We start from the raw sequence: 17,241 nt of genomic DNA, 5'->3' as shown, positions 1-17,241 counted from the left end.
ACTCACCTCAGCCTCCCAAAGGCACAGGATTACAGGCTGAGCCACTGAGCCCGGCTTCCATTTTTACTTACATATTCTATATAAGTGAGATTGAACATCTTACATGTTTCATTGGCCAGTTATGTTTTCTGTGAATCACCAGTTTATTTCTCTTGCCCCATTTTTCTGTTTGGTTCTCATATCCTACTGGTCTACTTGTATCTCTGCTCATATATTCTGTTTTCTTTGCTGTTACTATGGATGAACTGTTTCTACCCCTGTTGTCTCTACCTGTATACCAGATCTTAACCCTTTGCACTAATTCAGGAATCTCGTTTTGCAGTTTTTCATGCTCTACACCATTATCAGATTTTCTCTCTCTACTAAATGATTCTTATTAGCAAAGAAGTTGCTGTAATATCTCCCATCTCAAAAAATAAGTAAACCCTCTTTTGATTTTATGACCTCCTCCAGCCATTGCTTCATTTCTTTACTTCTTGATAGGAAAGTGAAGAGTTGTCTTTATTAACCAACAAATCTATAGAGTCCACTCCAGTCAGACTGATTTTTATCCCCATCAGTCCGCAGAGACCATTCTTGTAAAGGTCACCAAAATCATCAGCATTGCCAATACCAGGGTTCAATTCTCAGTCTTCACCTTACTCAACCTCTCAGAATAATTTAACACATTGCTTCCTACTTCTTGATGTGTTCTCCTATTTTAAAATGTAAATTTTATTATTCAGGTCTGGTAAAGCCAACAGATCAGTAGGCAACTGTTATTGAAAACAGTTTGTTCCTCATAGTTCTCATAAGGGTGCATACCTTACCACAGGGAGGTACACAGGAAAACCCCAGGATCTGGCAGGAGGCAAAGGGAGAGACAGGAAAACGTTGGCAAGGGCCTTCATTGTGGTTTCTATAGGAGAAAAAAAAATGGACAAGGCATAGTAAACTGGTTTAGAATTTGCTAATATGAATGATTTCAACTGGCTCTGGAACATACAGATGGTCCCTAATTGATTAGTACCTGACCTGGGAGTGTTCAAGACAGTAGAATAGTGCCAGTGCTGAGAAAGGAGGTGGCAGAGTTGTAGTTTCTACAGGAAAAAAATTTACAGGTGAGGCATAGTAAACTGGCTTAGGATTTGCTAATATGAATGATTTCAGCTGGCTCTGGAACATACAGATGATCCCTAATTGATTGGTGCCTGACCTGGGAGTGTTTAAGGTAGTAGAATAGTGACAGTGTTCAGAAAGGAGGTGGTGGAGTTATGAGTTGTGGACTAGTTAGTTTGCATTTAAAAGGCCTGCTTGAAGGCAAGATTACTATCTCCATGAGTAGCTAATTAGGCCTGGGAGGGATAGTCTCCTCAGGTTCAGCAAGGCCCCTGATGTCAAACATCAGTAATATAGAAAATTAAAGAGGCAAGATTAATACGCTTCCTTTTTTAGGGAAAGGTGCTTCTGGCTTAATGAACTTCCTGGTTTCTTTCTACTTTACTGACAGTTGCTTCTCAGTTTACTGACAGTTGCTTTACTGACAGTTGCTTTCTACTTTACTGACAGTTGCTTTCTTTCTACTTTACTGACAGTTGTGTCTCTTTTTATGGGAACCTCCTTCTCTTTCAAACCTCTGAATATCAGAGTGAGGCTGGGTGCGGTGGCTAGTGCCTGTAATCTCAGCACTTTGGGAGGCAGAGGCAAGAGATTGGCTAAGCCCACAGGTTCAAGATCATCCAGGGTAGTATGGTGAGACCTTGTCTCTACAATAAAACAAAAAATTAGCTGGATATGGTAGTACATGCCTGTAGTTCCAGCTACTTGGAAGGCTAAAACAGGAGGATTGCTTGAGCCCAGCAGGTTGAGGCTGCGGTGATCGTGAACATGCCACTGCACCCCAGCTTGAGTGACAAAGTGAGACTCCAACTCAAAATATGTGTGTGTGTGTGTGTGTGTGTGTGTGTTAGAATGAAACTGGTCCTGGTGGTCGTACCAGGCTGAGATTGAGGCTGAGGAGGAAAGATTGCTTCCTCCTCAGGGGTTACCAGCATGGGTGACATAGTGAGACCACGTCTCAAATAAATAGTATATATAAGAATGTCCTGGACTCAGTTCTGAGATGACTACTCTATCTATATTTACTCACTTGGTGTTCTCTTTTAGTCTCATGCCTTTAAATACTATTTATATACTGATGACTCTCAAATTTATATTTTCATCTTCCCCTTGAACTCCAGACATATATACAACTATTTGAACTTTAGTTGAATATGTACTTCAGACTTAACACAGCTAAACCAAACTCTGGTTTCCTGGTCTTCTAGTGTGTTTCTGTCCCAGAGTTTGCCCTCTAGTGAATGGTAAACAAGATTCGCCCAGTGACTCAGGACAAAACTTAAATCATCCTTGATGTCTCTTTTTCTTTTACACTCCAGAAACAATCAATATATATGCAGATGTATCTGCCTGACCACTGTAATACCCTAGTCTCCTTACTTCTGTTTTTATTTCCCTAAAGTCCATTCTGCACATTGTGGCCTAAGATGTTTTAAAATTCAAGTCTGTTCATGTCATTGCCCTGTTCTCAACTCTATAGTGGCTTTCTGTTCACACTTAAGGTAAAACTCAGTCTTCATCATAGCCTATGAGGCACTTATAAAATCTGATTTCTATCTTTTTCTCAAATCTCACTTTCTACCATTCTTCCCCTTGTTATGTTTTCTGTCCTTCTTGCCTTTCTCTTGTAAAAGTTACATGAATTCTAGCTTAATTGCTTCAGTTTTCTCAGTTGTAAAAGAAGAGTGGCATGGAACCTATTTAAATTCTCAGTGATGGCTACAACTTCAACAAAAAGTGCTAAATTTGCTTTTGTTGTTTTTTTGTTTGTCTGCTTTTGTTTTTGGTTTTTTGTAGAGATGAGGTCTTGCTATGTTGTCCAGGCTGGTCTGGAAACCCTGGGCTCAAGCAATCCTCCCACCTTAGTCTCCCAAATGCTGGAATTACAGGTGTAAGACACCACGCCTAACAACATTTGCTCTTATTGTTGAATTTTTGTTTGATAAATCTTTAATGGCTTACTTCTTTGGGGGATTTGCAGTTTTTTCTACAGGTTGGAAAAGATAAACATAGTTATTTAAAAACTGGATTTTTAATGATGATCTTGCTATTGTGCTTTCTTTCTTTCTTTTTTTTTTTTTGAGTCAGAGTCTGGCTAATTTTTTGATTTATTGTAGAGATTAGGTTTCGCCAAATTGCCCAGTCTGGTCTCAAACCTGTGGGCTCAGGCAATCCTCTTGCCTTGGCCTAACAAAGTGCTGGGATTACAGGCGTGAGCCACTGTACCCGGCCTGAAGAAACTTTTAGTATAATAATTTCCCTTGTTTCTTTTTTTTTTTTTTTTTGAGTTGGAGTCTTACTCTGTTGCTCAGTCTGGAGTGCAGTGGCACACTCATGGCCACCCCAGCGTTGACCTGCTGGGTTCCAGCGATCAGCAGTAGCCAGAACTACAGGTGTACACTACCATGCCCAGCTAATTTTTGATTTATTGTAGAGAGGAGGTCTCTCCAAGTTGCCGGGGCTGGTCTCAAACCCATAAGCTCAGGCAGTCCTCTTACCTTGGCCTCCCAAAGTGCTGGGATTATAGGCATGAGCCACCACGCCCAGCCATGTTGTTTCTTTCATGTAATCATTGTTAAACGGTTTTCTGTTATATACCATAGAGTATGCCAACATTTATTTCTTCATTCTATTATCATGAGACATTTGGATTGTGGTAAGTTACCTACTTAACTTAGCCATTCTAAATAATTGGTAGACATTTGGGTTGTTTCCAGCTTCTGACTATACAATAGTGCTGCTGTCAGATTTTTTATACGTATCAACAGATGCCCTTTGCATGAGTTTTCCTAGAATATATTTCTAGGAGTGGAATCAGTGGTATCAATGACTAGGAGTGGGTCATAATGTATTCAAATCTTTACTTTTTTTTTTTTTTTTAATCAGAGTCTCACTCTGTTACCCAGGCTGCAGTACAGTGGCACCATCATGGCCACTGTAGCCTCTACCTGCTAGGCTCAGGTGATCCTTCTACCTTGGCCTCCTAAGTGCTGGAGCTATAGGCATGCGTCATCACGCCTGGCTAAGTTGTTGGGGTTTTTTTTCCTTGATTTTTTATTACAGAGATGAGGTCATACCAAGTTGCCCAGGCTGAGGCTGGTCTTGAACTCCTGGGCTCAGGCAGTCTTCTCGCCTCTACCTCCCAAAGTGCTGGAATTATAGGCATGAGCCACCGCACCTGGCCCTGAATCTTTCCTTGTAATAGATAATGCCAAACTCTTTTCAAACATAGCTGTATTAGTTTATACTTTGTTCATATTTTTTTTTTTACCACTCTTGGTACTATTAGCAAAGACACAGTGATATCTGATTATGGTTTCAATTTACATTTCCCTGATAAGTTGATATTGAGCACTTTATTGTTTTATACCATTTTGTAGTTTTTCCATTTACATTTGTATCAATAATCTACCTGGAATTGAGTTTTCACGAATAATATGAAGTAGGGAACCAGTTTCATTTTTCTCCCAATTATTCTAGCATAACAGACTTGTTTCCCTACTGCTCTACAGTGCAACTCTGTCATCTATCAAGTAATCAAATACGCATGTCTCTGTTCTGAGAATTTTTCTGTTCCAGTAGTTTATCTGTCTATCCCTATCCTAATTACTATACCTCTGTTATAAGTCTTGATATATGATAGGGCTGTTTCTCTCTTTCCTTATAATTCTTTTCTGGGAGCATGTGGCTATTCTGGGTCCTTTGTACTTTCATATACATTTTAGAATTCGTTTGTCAAATCTGTTTTTTTTTTCTTTCAAAAAAAAGGAATTTTGGAGACTGGGCACGGTGGCTCACGCCTATAATGCCAGTGCTTTGGGAAGCCAAGGTGGGAGGATCTCTTGAGGCCTGGAGTTTGAGACCAACCTGGGCAACATAGCAAGAACCCATTTATATTTTTTTAAAAGAAGGAATTTTATTTTTGGATTGGATTACATTAAATTTATAAATCAGTTTGGGGATAACTGTCATCTTTACATTGACTCTTATAATTCATGAACATCATCTATATCTCTTCATTTATTTAGCTGTTCTTTAATTTAAATTTTTATCTAAATAAAGTTTATAGATTTTATCTATAGAGGCTTTGCATAACATTTAGTTAAATTTACTCCTAGGTATAGTATATTTTACAATTCTGGTATTTTTTTTTTTAAGTTGGAGTATCACTCTGTCACCCAGGCTGGTGATCCTTCCACTTCAGCCTTCCAAATAGCCAGAACTGTTGTATAGATGAGGTCTCGCCAAGTTGCCTGGGCTGGTCTCGAACCCGCAGGCTCAGGCAATACACTAGCTTCGGCCTCGCAAAGTGCTAGATTTACAGGCTGAGCCACTGAGCCCGACCTTTTGGTATCTTTTAAATAAATTTTATTTTCTGTTTGTTGTTAGAAAAGGATCACATTAAAACTCAAATTGAAACCGGGCTCGGTGGCTCAGCCTGTAATCCCACGCCTTTGGGAGGCTGAGGTGAGCGGATTACCTGAGCCCGCGGGTTCGAGACCCGCCTGGGCAGGCGAGACCTCATCTCTACAATAAATCAAAAAATCAGCCGGGCGTGGTAGCGCGCGCCTGTAATTCTGGCTACTCGGAAGGCTGAGGAGGAAGGATCGCCGGAGCCCAGCAGGTCGAGGCTGTGGTGGCCGGGAGCAGCCACTGCACTCCAGTCTGGACGACAGAGTGCGACTCCAACTCAAAAAAAAAAAAAAAAAAATTACAGGCACGGTGGCTCATACCTGTAATCCCAGTACTTTGAGAGGTGAAGGTGACAGGATTGTCTGAGCCCAGGGGTTTGAGACCAACCTGGGCAATTGGCAAGACCTTGTCTTTGCAATAAATAAAAAAATTGGCCAAATATTGTGGCATACACCTGTAATTCTAGCTACTTGGAAGACTGAGGTGGAAAGACTGCCAGAGCCCAGCAGGTCAAGGGTGTGGTAGCTGTAAGCATGCCATTCTACTCTAGCCTGGGCAACAGAATGAGCCTATGGCTCAAAAAAAAAATTATATGGATTGTTTGAGTGTTAGAATTAGAAATAAATAATAGGAAATTTGTGCTTTTGTTTCATAAGTGGGCTTTAATAAATAACAGTGCTATAGAGTCAAAATAATGCTTGTCAGGCAAATGATTTTAATGAATAGTATAAAATCAGACATAATGGTTGAATTTCTGACAATAGAGAATGCTACAAAATATTGCACTATGGTGTTGGTCTGTTAGCATTACTAAACCTTCTGATGTTTGTCTCTCTTTTATTTAACTCAGGTGAAAAGGATTCGATGATTTTTGACTGTACTGAATGCTATGATCCAGTTACTAAACAGTGGACAACTGTAGCTTCAATGAATCATCCACGCTGTGGTTTAGGAGTGTGTGTGTGTTATGGGGCTGTCTATGCTTTGGGTAACTATGCTGTTCAATTTAAGGATAGTTACTATTATTTAAATTATTAGGTTTGATTACTTTAGAGATATTCCTTCCCTATTTCCACTCTTTAAACTGACCTGCTTTAATCTGCACATTTGGGGACTGGGCAGGGATGTCAGGGAGGGGGTGGGCAGGGGCATGGGGATATAGAGGGTGCCCCTGGGCTGTCCTTTCTGGTGATATACTCAGGCATGAGGTGGTGTGAAAGAACCCAAGCACCTGTAGGGTGGGGGCTGGTGGGGCAGGTCCATCAGCTGCAGTTCTTGGGTTGGCTGGCTGAGCTGTTAGTTGCTCACATTCTTCTGCAGCTTGTCTCGGCCAGGGGGAGGCCTGTCGTCATAAATGTGTGGAGCATGGTGTAAATGTTCTCGTCATCTCTTTAAAGTATTGTTTTCCAAATTGTATAACTGGACCAGTTTGGGCAACATAGCAAGACTTCATAATTTTTTAAATTTTTTAAAAAAATTCACTAAAGTCTACAGTTTATTCAGATTTCCTTACTTTTTTTTTTTTGAGTCGGAGTCTCAGTCTGTCACCCAGTCTGGAGGGCAATGGCACCATCATGGCTACCGCAGCGTCCACCTGCTGGACTCAGGCGATCCTTCTGCCTCAGCCTTCCAAGTAGCTGGTGTGGCAGGATTTTACAGAGAGAGATGGGACACTGAGGCTTCTTTGCCAGGAAGCAGTGTTTATGTGTGCCGGCACCGGCTCAGCGGATTGACATCCAAAGGCTGAGCCAAGACCTCATTTCTACAAAAAAGTACAAAAATTAGGTGGGTGTGATGGTGCGCATGCCTATAGTCTCAGCTACTTGGGAGGCTGAGATGGTAGGATCACTTGAGCCCAGGAGGTCAAGGCTACAGTGAGCCAGGGTCATGCCACTGCACTTCAGCTTGGGTAACAGAGTGAGACCCCTACTCAAAAAAAAAATTGTATCTATGTCTCTACTGGAGACATAGATGAGATGTCCAGTGAAGCACTTTAGCTGACTAATTAAATCTCATGATTTTTCGCCGAGCACAGTGGCTCACTCCTGTAAACTCAGCAATTTGGGAGGCCACGGCAAGAGGATCACCTAAATCCAGGAGTTCGAGAACAGCCTGGGTAACAGCAAGATCTTGTCTCTCCAATAAATAAATTACCCAGGCATGGTGGTGCACCTATAGTCCCAGCCTCTTGGGAGGCTGAGGGGGAAGGATCGCTTGAGCCCAGCAGGTTGAGTTTGCAGTAGGCGTGACCTTGCCACTGTACTCCCGCTTTGAGGACAGAGTGTGACCCCAGCTTAAAAAAAAAAATCCTCATGATTTGAATTAAGTATATAACATTTCTACCACTTGTATCGTGGCCTAATTATATTTAATGTAAGAAAGCACATATCAAAAAAAATTAAAGATGCCAAAAGGAAGTTCTGCACTATATTATTTTGTTATTGCAGAATTTTGAGCAAGTTTATTCTACTTTGTCTGTGTAACAAATGTTACAATCAAGGTTGTTCCTGGGTGAAGATTGTAAGTTTACATAGCTCTCAGTCTCCCCTGTTTTCTCCTTATCACCCTTTCAATTCACTCTGTGAAACTTAGTGTCCTTAATCTATTGTGGAAAAAATATCAGTTGCCTTAATCTGAAAATATTAATTAATTATATTTTATTGCTCCTATAAGTATTTCCATTTTGCAGTTATACCGTAAATTGTTGGAAATAACATTTTCAATTTTAAGAACTGGAGAGTGGCCGGGCTCGATGGCTCAGCCTGTAATCCCGCGCCTTTGGGAGGCTGAGGTGAGTGGATTGCCTGAGCCCACGGGTTTGAGACCCGCCTGGGCAGCGAAACCTCATCTCTATAATAAATCAAAAAATCAGCCAGGTGTGGTAGCGCATGCCAGTAATTCCAGCTACTGGGAAGACTGAGGCGGAAGGATCACCAGAGCCCAGCAGGTCGAGGCTGCGGTGGCCGGGAGCAGCCACTGCACTCCAGCCTGGGCAACAGAGTAAAACTCCAACTCAAAAACAAAAAACAAAAAAAAGAACTGGAGAGTGTTAAGAAAATGCTAATGTAGAGATTAAAGGCCTTTTTGAAGTTCCAGAAATTATACTAAATATGATGTATACTTTGATTAGACTTGAAGCTGACCTTGATTAGTATAACCATTTTGAATATGCAGAAGTCATTTCAAAAGGTAGTTTTGGAAAATACCATATTTCCTATGAAATATGTTGAAATTTTTGTTTTTGTTTTCTTTTAGTCTCCAATGAAAACTAGAGAGGGGGGTTAAAAGACCAGGATTCTAACTATGGTCAAATTCTAACTTTTCAGGTAATCTTGGAATGAATAACCTCTCTGGTCCATGTGATACTCATGTGTAATTTGAAGTATTCTGATTAGATGTTGTCTAAAGTCTTTGTCATAAATATAACTCCTTTATTCCAGAAATAAACATTTTAAAATTTGGTTACAGGTGGATGGGTTGGAGCTGAGATAGGGAACACCATTGAACGATATGATCCTGATGAAAATAAATGGGAAGTAGTTGGCACTATGGCTGTGTCACGCTACTACTTTGGGTGCTGTGAAATGCAAGGTAATCACTTTATAAAATATTTTTCTTTAAAATATAGTTTCTGAAAAACTGTTCAAGTTTGAGGCTTTATTTTCATTAAAGTATATTTTAATATACTTTAATGAAAATAAAAGTAGCTTGGTAGCTCAGCCTGTAATCCCGGGCCTTTGGGAGGCTGAGGTGAGTGGATTGCCTGAGCCCGCGGGTTCGAGACCTGCCTGGGCAGGGAGACCTCATCTCCACAATAAATTAAAAAATCAGCCGGGCGTGGTAGTGCATGCCTGTAATTCTGGCTACTTGGAAGGCTAAGGCGGAAGGATCACCAGAGCTCAGCAGGTCGAGGCTGCGGTGGCCAGGAGCGGCCACTGTACTCCAGTCTGGGCGACAGAGTGAGACTCCAACTCAAACAAACAAACAAACAAAAAGTATATTTTAGGTCTGTTAGTATCAAAGTTTTTCTTTTTACCTATTTTTTTTTTTTTTTTGAGTTGGAGTCTCACTCTGTCGCCCAGACTGGAGTGCAGTGGCCGCTCCCGATCACCGCAGCCTCCACCTGCTGGGCTCCGGTGATCCTTCCGCCTCAGTCTTCCAAGTAGCCGGAATTACAGGCATGCACTACCACGCCCTGCTGATTTTTTGATTTATTGTAGAGATGAGGTCTCGCTGCCCAGGCGGGTCTCGAACCCGCGGGCTCAGGCAATTCACTCACCTCATCCTCCCAAAGGCGTGGGATTACAGGCTGAGCCACCGAACCCGGCTCTTTTTACCTCTTATCATTGACCTTTATTTCTATATTGCCAAAATAATTGATTTTTTTTCCAAAATAAATAAAGCTAGAATTAAAAATTTCAAATAAGCAGAAATACCTGGCTAGCAAAATAAACATTTGAAATGTTATTATTGTCATTTTCTCTCCAATGAACATCTGAGTGAATATTTCCAAGTAGGGAGAAAGTAACAAAAACAATGTTCACAATCTCTACTCCTAGGCTTCTTTAACATGTTTTTTTAAAAAGTATATTGTGATTCAGTCTATACAGGATATAATCCTGTGACAGATTTGAAAAATACTATACTGAATATTAAAGTGGTACACAGACATTATTTTAATTGTCTACTGCACTCTGAGAGGTAGCTGGTAAGCTCTTTTAAAAAGAACCCGATTCTCTGTCCAGGATTGGTGAGGCAATTTTTGTACCTGTAGAATAGGAGGCAACCTACTTATTGTTGTACGACAGCTAAGCTTGCTATATTTCCAGCTCAAGTTTCTTCTGCTTTGGGATTACCATCTCCAATTTCTGCTAGCGTTTGCACATTCAAAATATATGGTGCAGACTATATGTTATTGTTTAATATTATAGTGTTTTTTAGTTGTTCATATTTTTAAAATTTTTAAATTTTTTGTTTTTTTGAGTTGGAGTCTCACTCCATCTCACAGGGTGGAGTGCAGTGGCACACTTATTGACCTCCTGGGCTCCGGTGATCCTTCTGCCTCAGCCTTCCAAGTAGCCGGAACTGTAGGTGCACGTACCACTCCTGACTAATTTTTATTGTAGAGACGAGATCTCACCAAGTTGTCTGGGCTGGTCTCGAACCCATGGGCTCAGGCAGTCCACTCGCCTCAGCCTCCCAAAGAACTGGGATTACAGGCTGAGCTACCGGGCCCTGTCTCATATTTATCTTCCCTTCTAAAATCATAGAGCTAGAATCGGGTCTTAGAAATTATCAATTTCAAACCTTTTAATTTAGAGCTGAAGATCAGGAAGATTGTGAGTGGTCTTTTTTCATATCTGGTTGTTGGCAAAGTTGGAACTAAAATTCAAGCTTACTTTTAGCCCACGTTTCTTAAAATGTCATTCTTTGTAACTCTTCACTTTGGGACATGGGGAACAACAGTAGGCACTCAAAAATAATTGTAGAGTGTCAGAACCATTAGTTACAAATAAAATTTAGTAAGAAACTTTATATAAATTACATCTTATTATACTTTAGTAATTGTTTCTGATACCTTACACTAGCCACATACTATTCTAATTTTAATTTTCTGCTTTATTTTGTCCATCTGAGTAGGTCCATCTAAGTAGGTTGTCATGAAAGACAGCCATGTCATTCCCAGCTTAAGTGCATGACATTTTTTAGAGCAAAACAAATCATGCCCTTTTCCTTTTTTATCTATGACTGGTAGCAGTCGAACCTGAAATCACCAAGAGGACAATGAGATAGAAGAGTATTAGCTGACAAATTATTTTGTTTTATATCAAGCTCTTTGAAAATTCAATTCCTTTAATCTTTTGCAACATATTTAAATGTGAAATGTGATAAACTAGACAGACGATGATTTTCTCTCTGAAGTAATATTGTGATCCCCAGGTTAAATATACCATCAACATAGCAAACTAGATCACAACTATTACTGTTCATCATTATTTGCATATTATTTTCTATAGTATCTGAGCAAAAATATTCTATTTCCAGGTTTAATTTATGTAATTGGGGGCATCAGCAATGAAGGAATAGAGCTTCGTTCTTTTGAAGTTTATGATCCACTTTCTAAGCGATGGTCTCCACTTCCTCCAATGGGAACCAGAAGAGCCTATCTTGGGGTAGCTGCCCTCAATGATTGTATCTATTCTATTGGAGGATGGAATGAAACACAAGATGCTCTTCATACTGTAGAAAAATATTCCTTTGAAGAGGTAGGTTGGATGATTTTTAATGTTTAGTATCTTGGTATTTTTTAATGTCTGTAAGACCTGTAATAATGTATCATGATATTAATAATTTGTGGGTTTCTTTTCCTCTTCAAAGAAACAGCTTTTGATATAATTGTTTTTTTTCTATTGTCTATCTTCTATTTTATTGATTCCTGTTCTTATTGTTTCCTTTTTTCCTACTTGTTCTGCATTTTTCTAGATTATTTCTTTTTCTAGATTATTTGTTTGTTTCTTTATATATTTTTTTGGAGACAAGGTTTTGCTCTGCTGCCCAGGCAGTAATGCAGTGGTATAATCATAGTTTACTATAACCTTGAACTCTTGGGCTCAAGTGATCCTCCTACCTCAACTTCCTCAGTAGCTAGAGTCACATACAATCTCTTCTTTTGGCATATGCTTCTTATTCTTCTTCTTCTTCTTTTTTTTTTTTTTTTTTTAGTTGGAGTCTCACTCCATCGCCAGACTGTGGTGCAGTGGCACGCTCCCGGCCACCACAGCCTCGACCTGCAGGTCTTCGGCGATCCTTCCACCTCAGCCTTCCGAGTAGCTGGAACAACAGGCGCGCATTACCACGCCCAGCTGATTTTTTTTATTTATTGTAGAGATGAGATCTCGCCAAGTTGCCCAGGCAGGTCTCGAACACGAGGGCTCAGGCAATCCTCTCACCTAGGCCTCCCAAAGTGCTGGGATTACAGGCTGAGCCACCGAGCCCGGCCTTTTCTTCTTTTTTTAGTAACCTATAGACTTGGCGTGGTGGCTCAAGCCTATAATCCCAGCACTTTGGAAGGCAGAGGCGAGAGGATTGCCTGGGCCCAGAGGTTCCAGACTAGCCTAGCCAACTTGGTGAGACCTCGTCTCTACAAAATATAAAAAAAAAAAAAAAAAATTAGCCAGGCGTGGCAGCACATGCCTGTAGTTCTGGCGACTTGGAAGGATGAGGCAGAAGGATCGCCTGAACCCAGCAGGTCGATGCTGGGGTGGCCATGAACGTGCCACTGCACTCCAGCCTGGGCAACAGAGTGAGACTCTGCCTCAAAAAAAAAACCAAATCTATAATAGGGAAAAATCATTGTTCTCAGGCTATACAAAAATAGGGTATGGTTTTTGCCCCTGGTCTGGCCTACCTTTTTAAAAACGTTCTGCAGTTTATTAACTCCACTGAATGATACTTGAAAAAAGGATTGATGATCACATAAATTTGGCACGTGTTGTATGTTGTATCATTCTCTTGGAAATGTTTAAGACTTATCAGAATATTAAAAACTTTATAAAGCTCTTTGATATATAAGCTTCTTTCTCCTTGGAGCTTTGAGACTATTTTGTTTTGTTTATTTCTGTTTTTTTTTTATTTTTGAGTTGGAGTCTCACTCTGTCACCCAGACTGGAGTGCAGTTGCCGCTCCCGGCCACCGCAGCCTCCACCTGTTGGGCTCTGGCGATCCTTCCACCTCAGCCTTCCAAGTAGCCGGAATTACAGGCGCACACTACCACGCCCAGCTGATTTTTTTTGATTTATTGTAGAGATGAGGTCTTGCTGCCCAGGTGGGTCTCGAACCTGCGGGCTCAGGCAATTCACTCACCTCAGCCTCCCAAAGGCGCGGGATTATAGGCTGAGCCACCGAGCCCCGCTTTGTTTATTTTTGAGTGCATTACTTATTTGTATTCTGTAGACCTAGTTTTCCTCTAAATTTACTTTGTCTATGCCTACTCAAAAGTGAATTTAGAAATATTCTGGTTGGGCACAGTGGTTCATGCCTGTAATCCTAGCACTTTGGAAAGCTAATATAGGATGATTGCTTGAGGCCAGGAGTTCAAGACCAGCCTGAGCAACATGGTGAGAGTATATCTCTACAAAAAAAAAAAAAAAGAAATTAGCCGGATGTGGTAGCACAGACCTATAGTCCTAGCTACTTGGGAGGCTGAGCTGGGAGGATCGCTTGAGCCCAGGAGTTCTAGGCAGCGTTGAGCTATGATTGTGCCACTGAACTCCAACCTGGGTGGCAGAGCAAGATTCTGTCTCAAAAAAAAAAAAATATATATATATATATATATATAAAACTATAAATATATATACATATGTGTGTACACATATATACACACATACACATACACCTATGTATATACATATGTGTGAGTTTATATATATACTCTATATCTGACTGGATTTTGAGACTTCAATTTAGACATGTAAAAAGAAGTGGAATATCTGATTTCTCAGCAATTTTCATTACTATCATAACACTTCATATTTTTTTCTTTCTTAACCAGGAAAAGTGGATTGAAGTTGCCTCAATGAAAGTCCCTAGAGCAGGCATGTGTGTCGTAGCAGTCAATGGTCTTCTGTATGTTTCTGGAGGTCGATCTTCCAGTCATGATTTCTTGGCCCCAGGTACCTTGGACTCAGTTGAGGTTTATAACCCTCATTCAGATACATGGACAGAAATTGGTAACATGATTACCAGTCGTTGTGAAGGGGGTGTTGCTGTACTATGAAATATAAAGCATAAGGAAGTACAATGAACATTTTGAAAATACTGGATCTGACCCTTTGCAAAGGAAACATATTTGGTGATTAGGATCCTCGGATTCTATTGAGTTTTCCTTGTATTTGGTAAATAAGCGACTAAAGAGTAATTTTTTTAAAAATTTGAGAAGGGATATGGAATATATCCTAAATTTATAAAGTATTCAAACAATAGAAGTGCTATATTCAGCAACAGAAATGCTGTTTATGCTCTAGAGTTCAGCAATAGAAATTCTGTTTATGCTCTAGTGTTGTTCAGTTAAGCATAGAGTCCTATTTGTATAAATTATTTGCCAGAAGCTTCTCAGCAAATAGCCTCTTTAGCTGCTTCTCCAGTGCAATACAAGTTGTAACAACCTTTATGTGATATAGGAATAATATCAATTAGATAATTTAAAGATCTCTGTACATTCATGATCTAGAGCACAATTTTCCATGGCCATAGTTTGACCTACACAGAAAAACCAGTGAAACAACTTCCTACTTTTATCTGATACCAAGAGTTTTCACTAGTTCAAAACTTTTTATTGGCCGCAGATATATTAGGAGGGGTGTGTGGGGAAAATCTAGCTATTTAGATAGATAGATAAGTTTTTGCTTGTTGATAATAGCCTAAGAGAAGCTTTTACTTTCTCATAGTTTTTGTCTTGATCCTGAGAATGCAAGTAAGGAATTAATAGAAGGTTCTTAGTAACAGTCCCTGATTGTAATAGGATGTTACACTGGGTGATAGAGCCCAGCAGGCAGTATCTACCTAGAAATTTCTTCCTCATTTTCTAGATAGTCACCATAATTGTCTGTTTGGTGTTAGGAAGAGAGAATTTTATTAGATTATCAAGCTTTGTGAAGTTTACTTGGGCAGACCTAAGTATGAGCATACTACAAAACTACTGCCTGACTTGGAGAAGGCTGAATTCTAGGCACTTGTGAAACTTTTTATAGACACTGACTCACAGGTGTAATTTGAAAGGTTCCAAACTGCTTCTCAAAACTTCTCATTTTCTTTCTGAGAAGCATTCTAAAGAATTGTTCTCTGTTCAGTTCTAAGAGGAAGATTCATTGTGTGTATGATTGTTACTTATATTATTTCTACTGGTGATATATATTAAAGGTCTTGCATATATTAAGGCTTAACTAGTTGATATAGGATTTGATTTTCCATTGATTTATTGAAGTTCTCCAGTATATTATTATAAGCATCAACAACTTATTTAGATAGGAATTCCTTGGTCACATTATGGACTCACATAGCATTCATATACAAAATATTTGGTTTGGCCAACAAGGACACTTTCATAACTTAACCATATGCATGTATTAGGAAAAGCTTGTGTGGTGCAGACAGAAAACCTGTGTCCCCTTCTCTGGTGTGTCTGGATAGTCTGAAGGGTCACAGATGTCTGGTAGAGATCTATAAAATGTCAAAGAATAAAGCGTAAAGACAAATTGTTAGACTATTTAAGCTCTAAGTCATGTGCCTTTAATATTTCTAGTTACAGAGAATCTGTATTATTCCAAACAGATTTACAAAACACTTCTACAATTTCTCATTGTCTAATACCAACAGAAAATGGCACTGAGAAGGGAAGTGTTTAGCACTGCTGTGGCAGAAATGTAATATCAAGACAATAAGTGCTTGGGTTTAACAAGTTCAGAAGATCTCTGAAGATAGGTAACTGTAAATACGCTTATTATTTCCTAGGTAATGACAGACTGTTTTTAAAATAATGCACTAATAAAGTATCTAGATTTGTTTTCTTTTGTTTCTATTACTTATTAGTTATCAGCAGCATTCCTGGATTGCCAAACAATAGTAAGATTGCACAGGTTTTTAAAATTTGTTTCGTTTTAACTTTAGGGACTTGCACATTTAGTTTTACATTGAATTCTGTTTTCTGAGCAACTATTAAAATGATCTTCCAAAATGTTTGACAATTCAAATGCTTCTAAATAACCTGACCAGTGTATGAGGGAGTCCCAAAAAAGCCCAGAATTATCTTTTGGAGGACGAGTCCCTTGTAGTATAGACTTCCCTGCTAGATATGGGTTCTAGGAACTCATGAGGATCTGTGTACCTGCTAGTTTTGTTGTGCTTCTTTTGGCTTCAGTGAATTTTTTTTTGCAGATTTCTTTTCTTTTTTTTTTTTTTTTTTTTTTTTGAGTTGGAGTCTTATCCTGTCGTACGGCTGGAGTGCAGTGGCATGCTCACGGCCACCCCAGCATTGATCTGCTGGGCTCAGGCAATTCTTTTGCCTCAACCTTCCAAGTAGTGGGAACTACCATGTCTGACTAATTTTTTGATTTATTATAGAGATGAGGACTTGCCAAGTTTTCAAACCCGTGAGCTCAGGCAATCCCCTCACCTCAGCCTCCCAAAGTGCTGGAATTACAGGCTTGAGCCACTGTGCCTGGCCTGGAGATTTCTTTCAATGCATATGCATTTGCCCATTTCATGATAAGTGATTTATGAGCATACCTGCCCACACCATACTGAGTGTTCAGCAGTTTTTGACCAAGAACAGCATGACCTCTGTGCCCCACCCTTCCTATTCACCCAATCTCACCCTGAGTGACTGTTTTTTGTTTCTCTGAATGAAAAAGTTCTCAAAGGGAAATGTTTTGGATGCAGAAGAGGTGAGACAAAAAACGGCGGAAGCACTAAAAGGCATCAAAGTTGATGGGTTCAAAAACTGTTCTGAGCAGTGGAAAAGGTGTCTCGATAGATGTATTGCATCAAATGGAGAATATCTTGAAGGTGACTGAAATTTAAACATGTAATAATAAATACACAATTTTTAATAAATAACTGCTGGGGTTTGGGGGTCTTCCTTGTACTTAATCAGATGTACTTAAAAATCAGTTTTCTTTTTTTTTTTGAGTTGGATTCTCACTCTGTCGCCCAGACTGGAGTGCAGTGGCTGCT

At 39.8% G+C, this 17,241-nt stretch overlaps 1 protein-coding gene across 2 annotated transcripts in view; it reads left to right on the top strand.

The window, feature by feature from the left end:
• The window catches only part of IPP (intracisternal A particle-promoted polypeptide), a 50,302-nt gene that overhangs the window by 28,533 nt on the left and 4,528 nt on the right, over positions 1-17,241 (top strand). The window contains exons 5-8 of one of the 2 annotated variants that reach the window (XM_021714098.1): positions 6,362-6,499; positions 8,980-9,102; positions 11,557-11,777; positions 14,063-14,203. In XM_021714098.1, the coding sequence (XP_021569773.1) occupies positions 6,362-6,499; positions 8,980-9,102; positions 11,557-11,777; positions 14,063-14,203 (623 nt within the window). Of the gene's footprint in view, positions 1-6,361; positions 6,500-8,979; positions 9,103-11,556; positions 11,778-14,062; positions 14,616-17,241 lie in introns of those variants that run through there. The other variant, XM_008061368.2, reaches the window with a different exon arrangement.

The sequence above is a fragment of the Carlito syrichta genome, unplaced genomic scaffold, assembly GCF_000164805.1.
Source record: "Carlito syrichta isolate Samal-C Ts95f unplaced genomic scaffold, Tarsius_syrichta-2.0.1 Scaffold305222, whole genome shotgun sequence".
NCBI lineage: Eukaryota > Metazoa > Chordata > Mammalia > Primates > Tarsiidae > Carlito > Carlito syrichta.
Note: the sequence above shows the minus strand (reverse complement) of the source record. Positions and strands in the feature narration are given on the sequence as shown.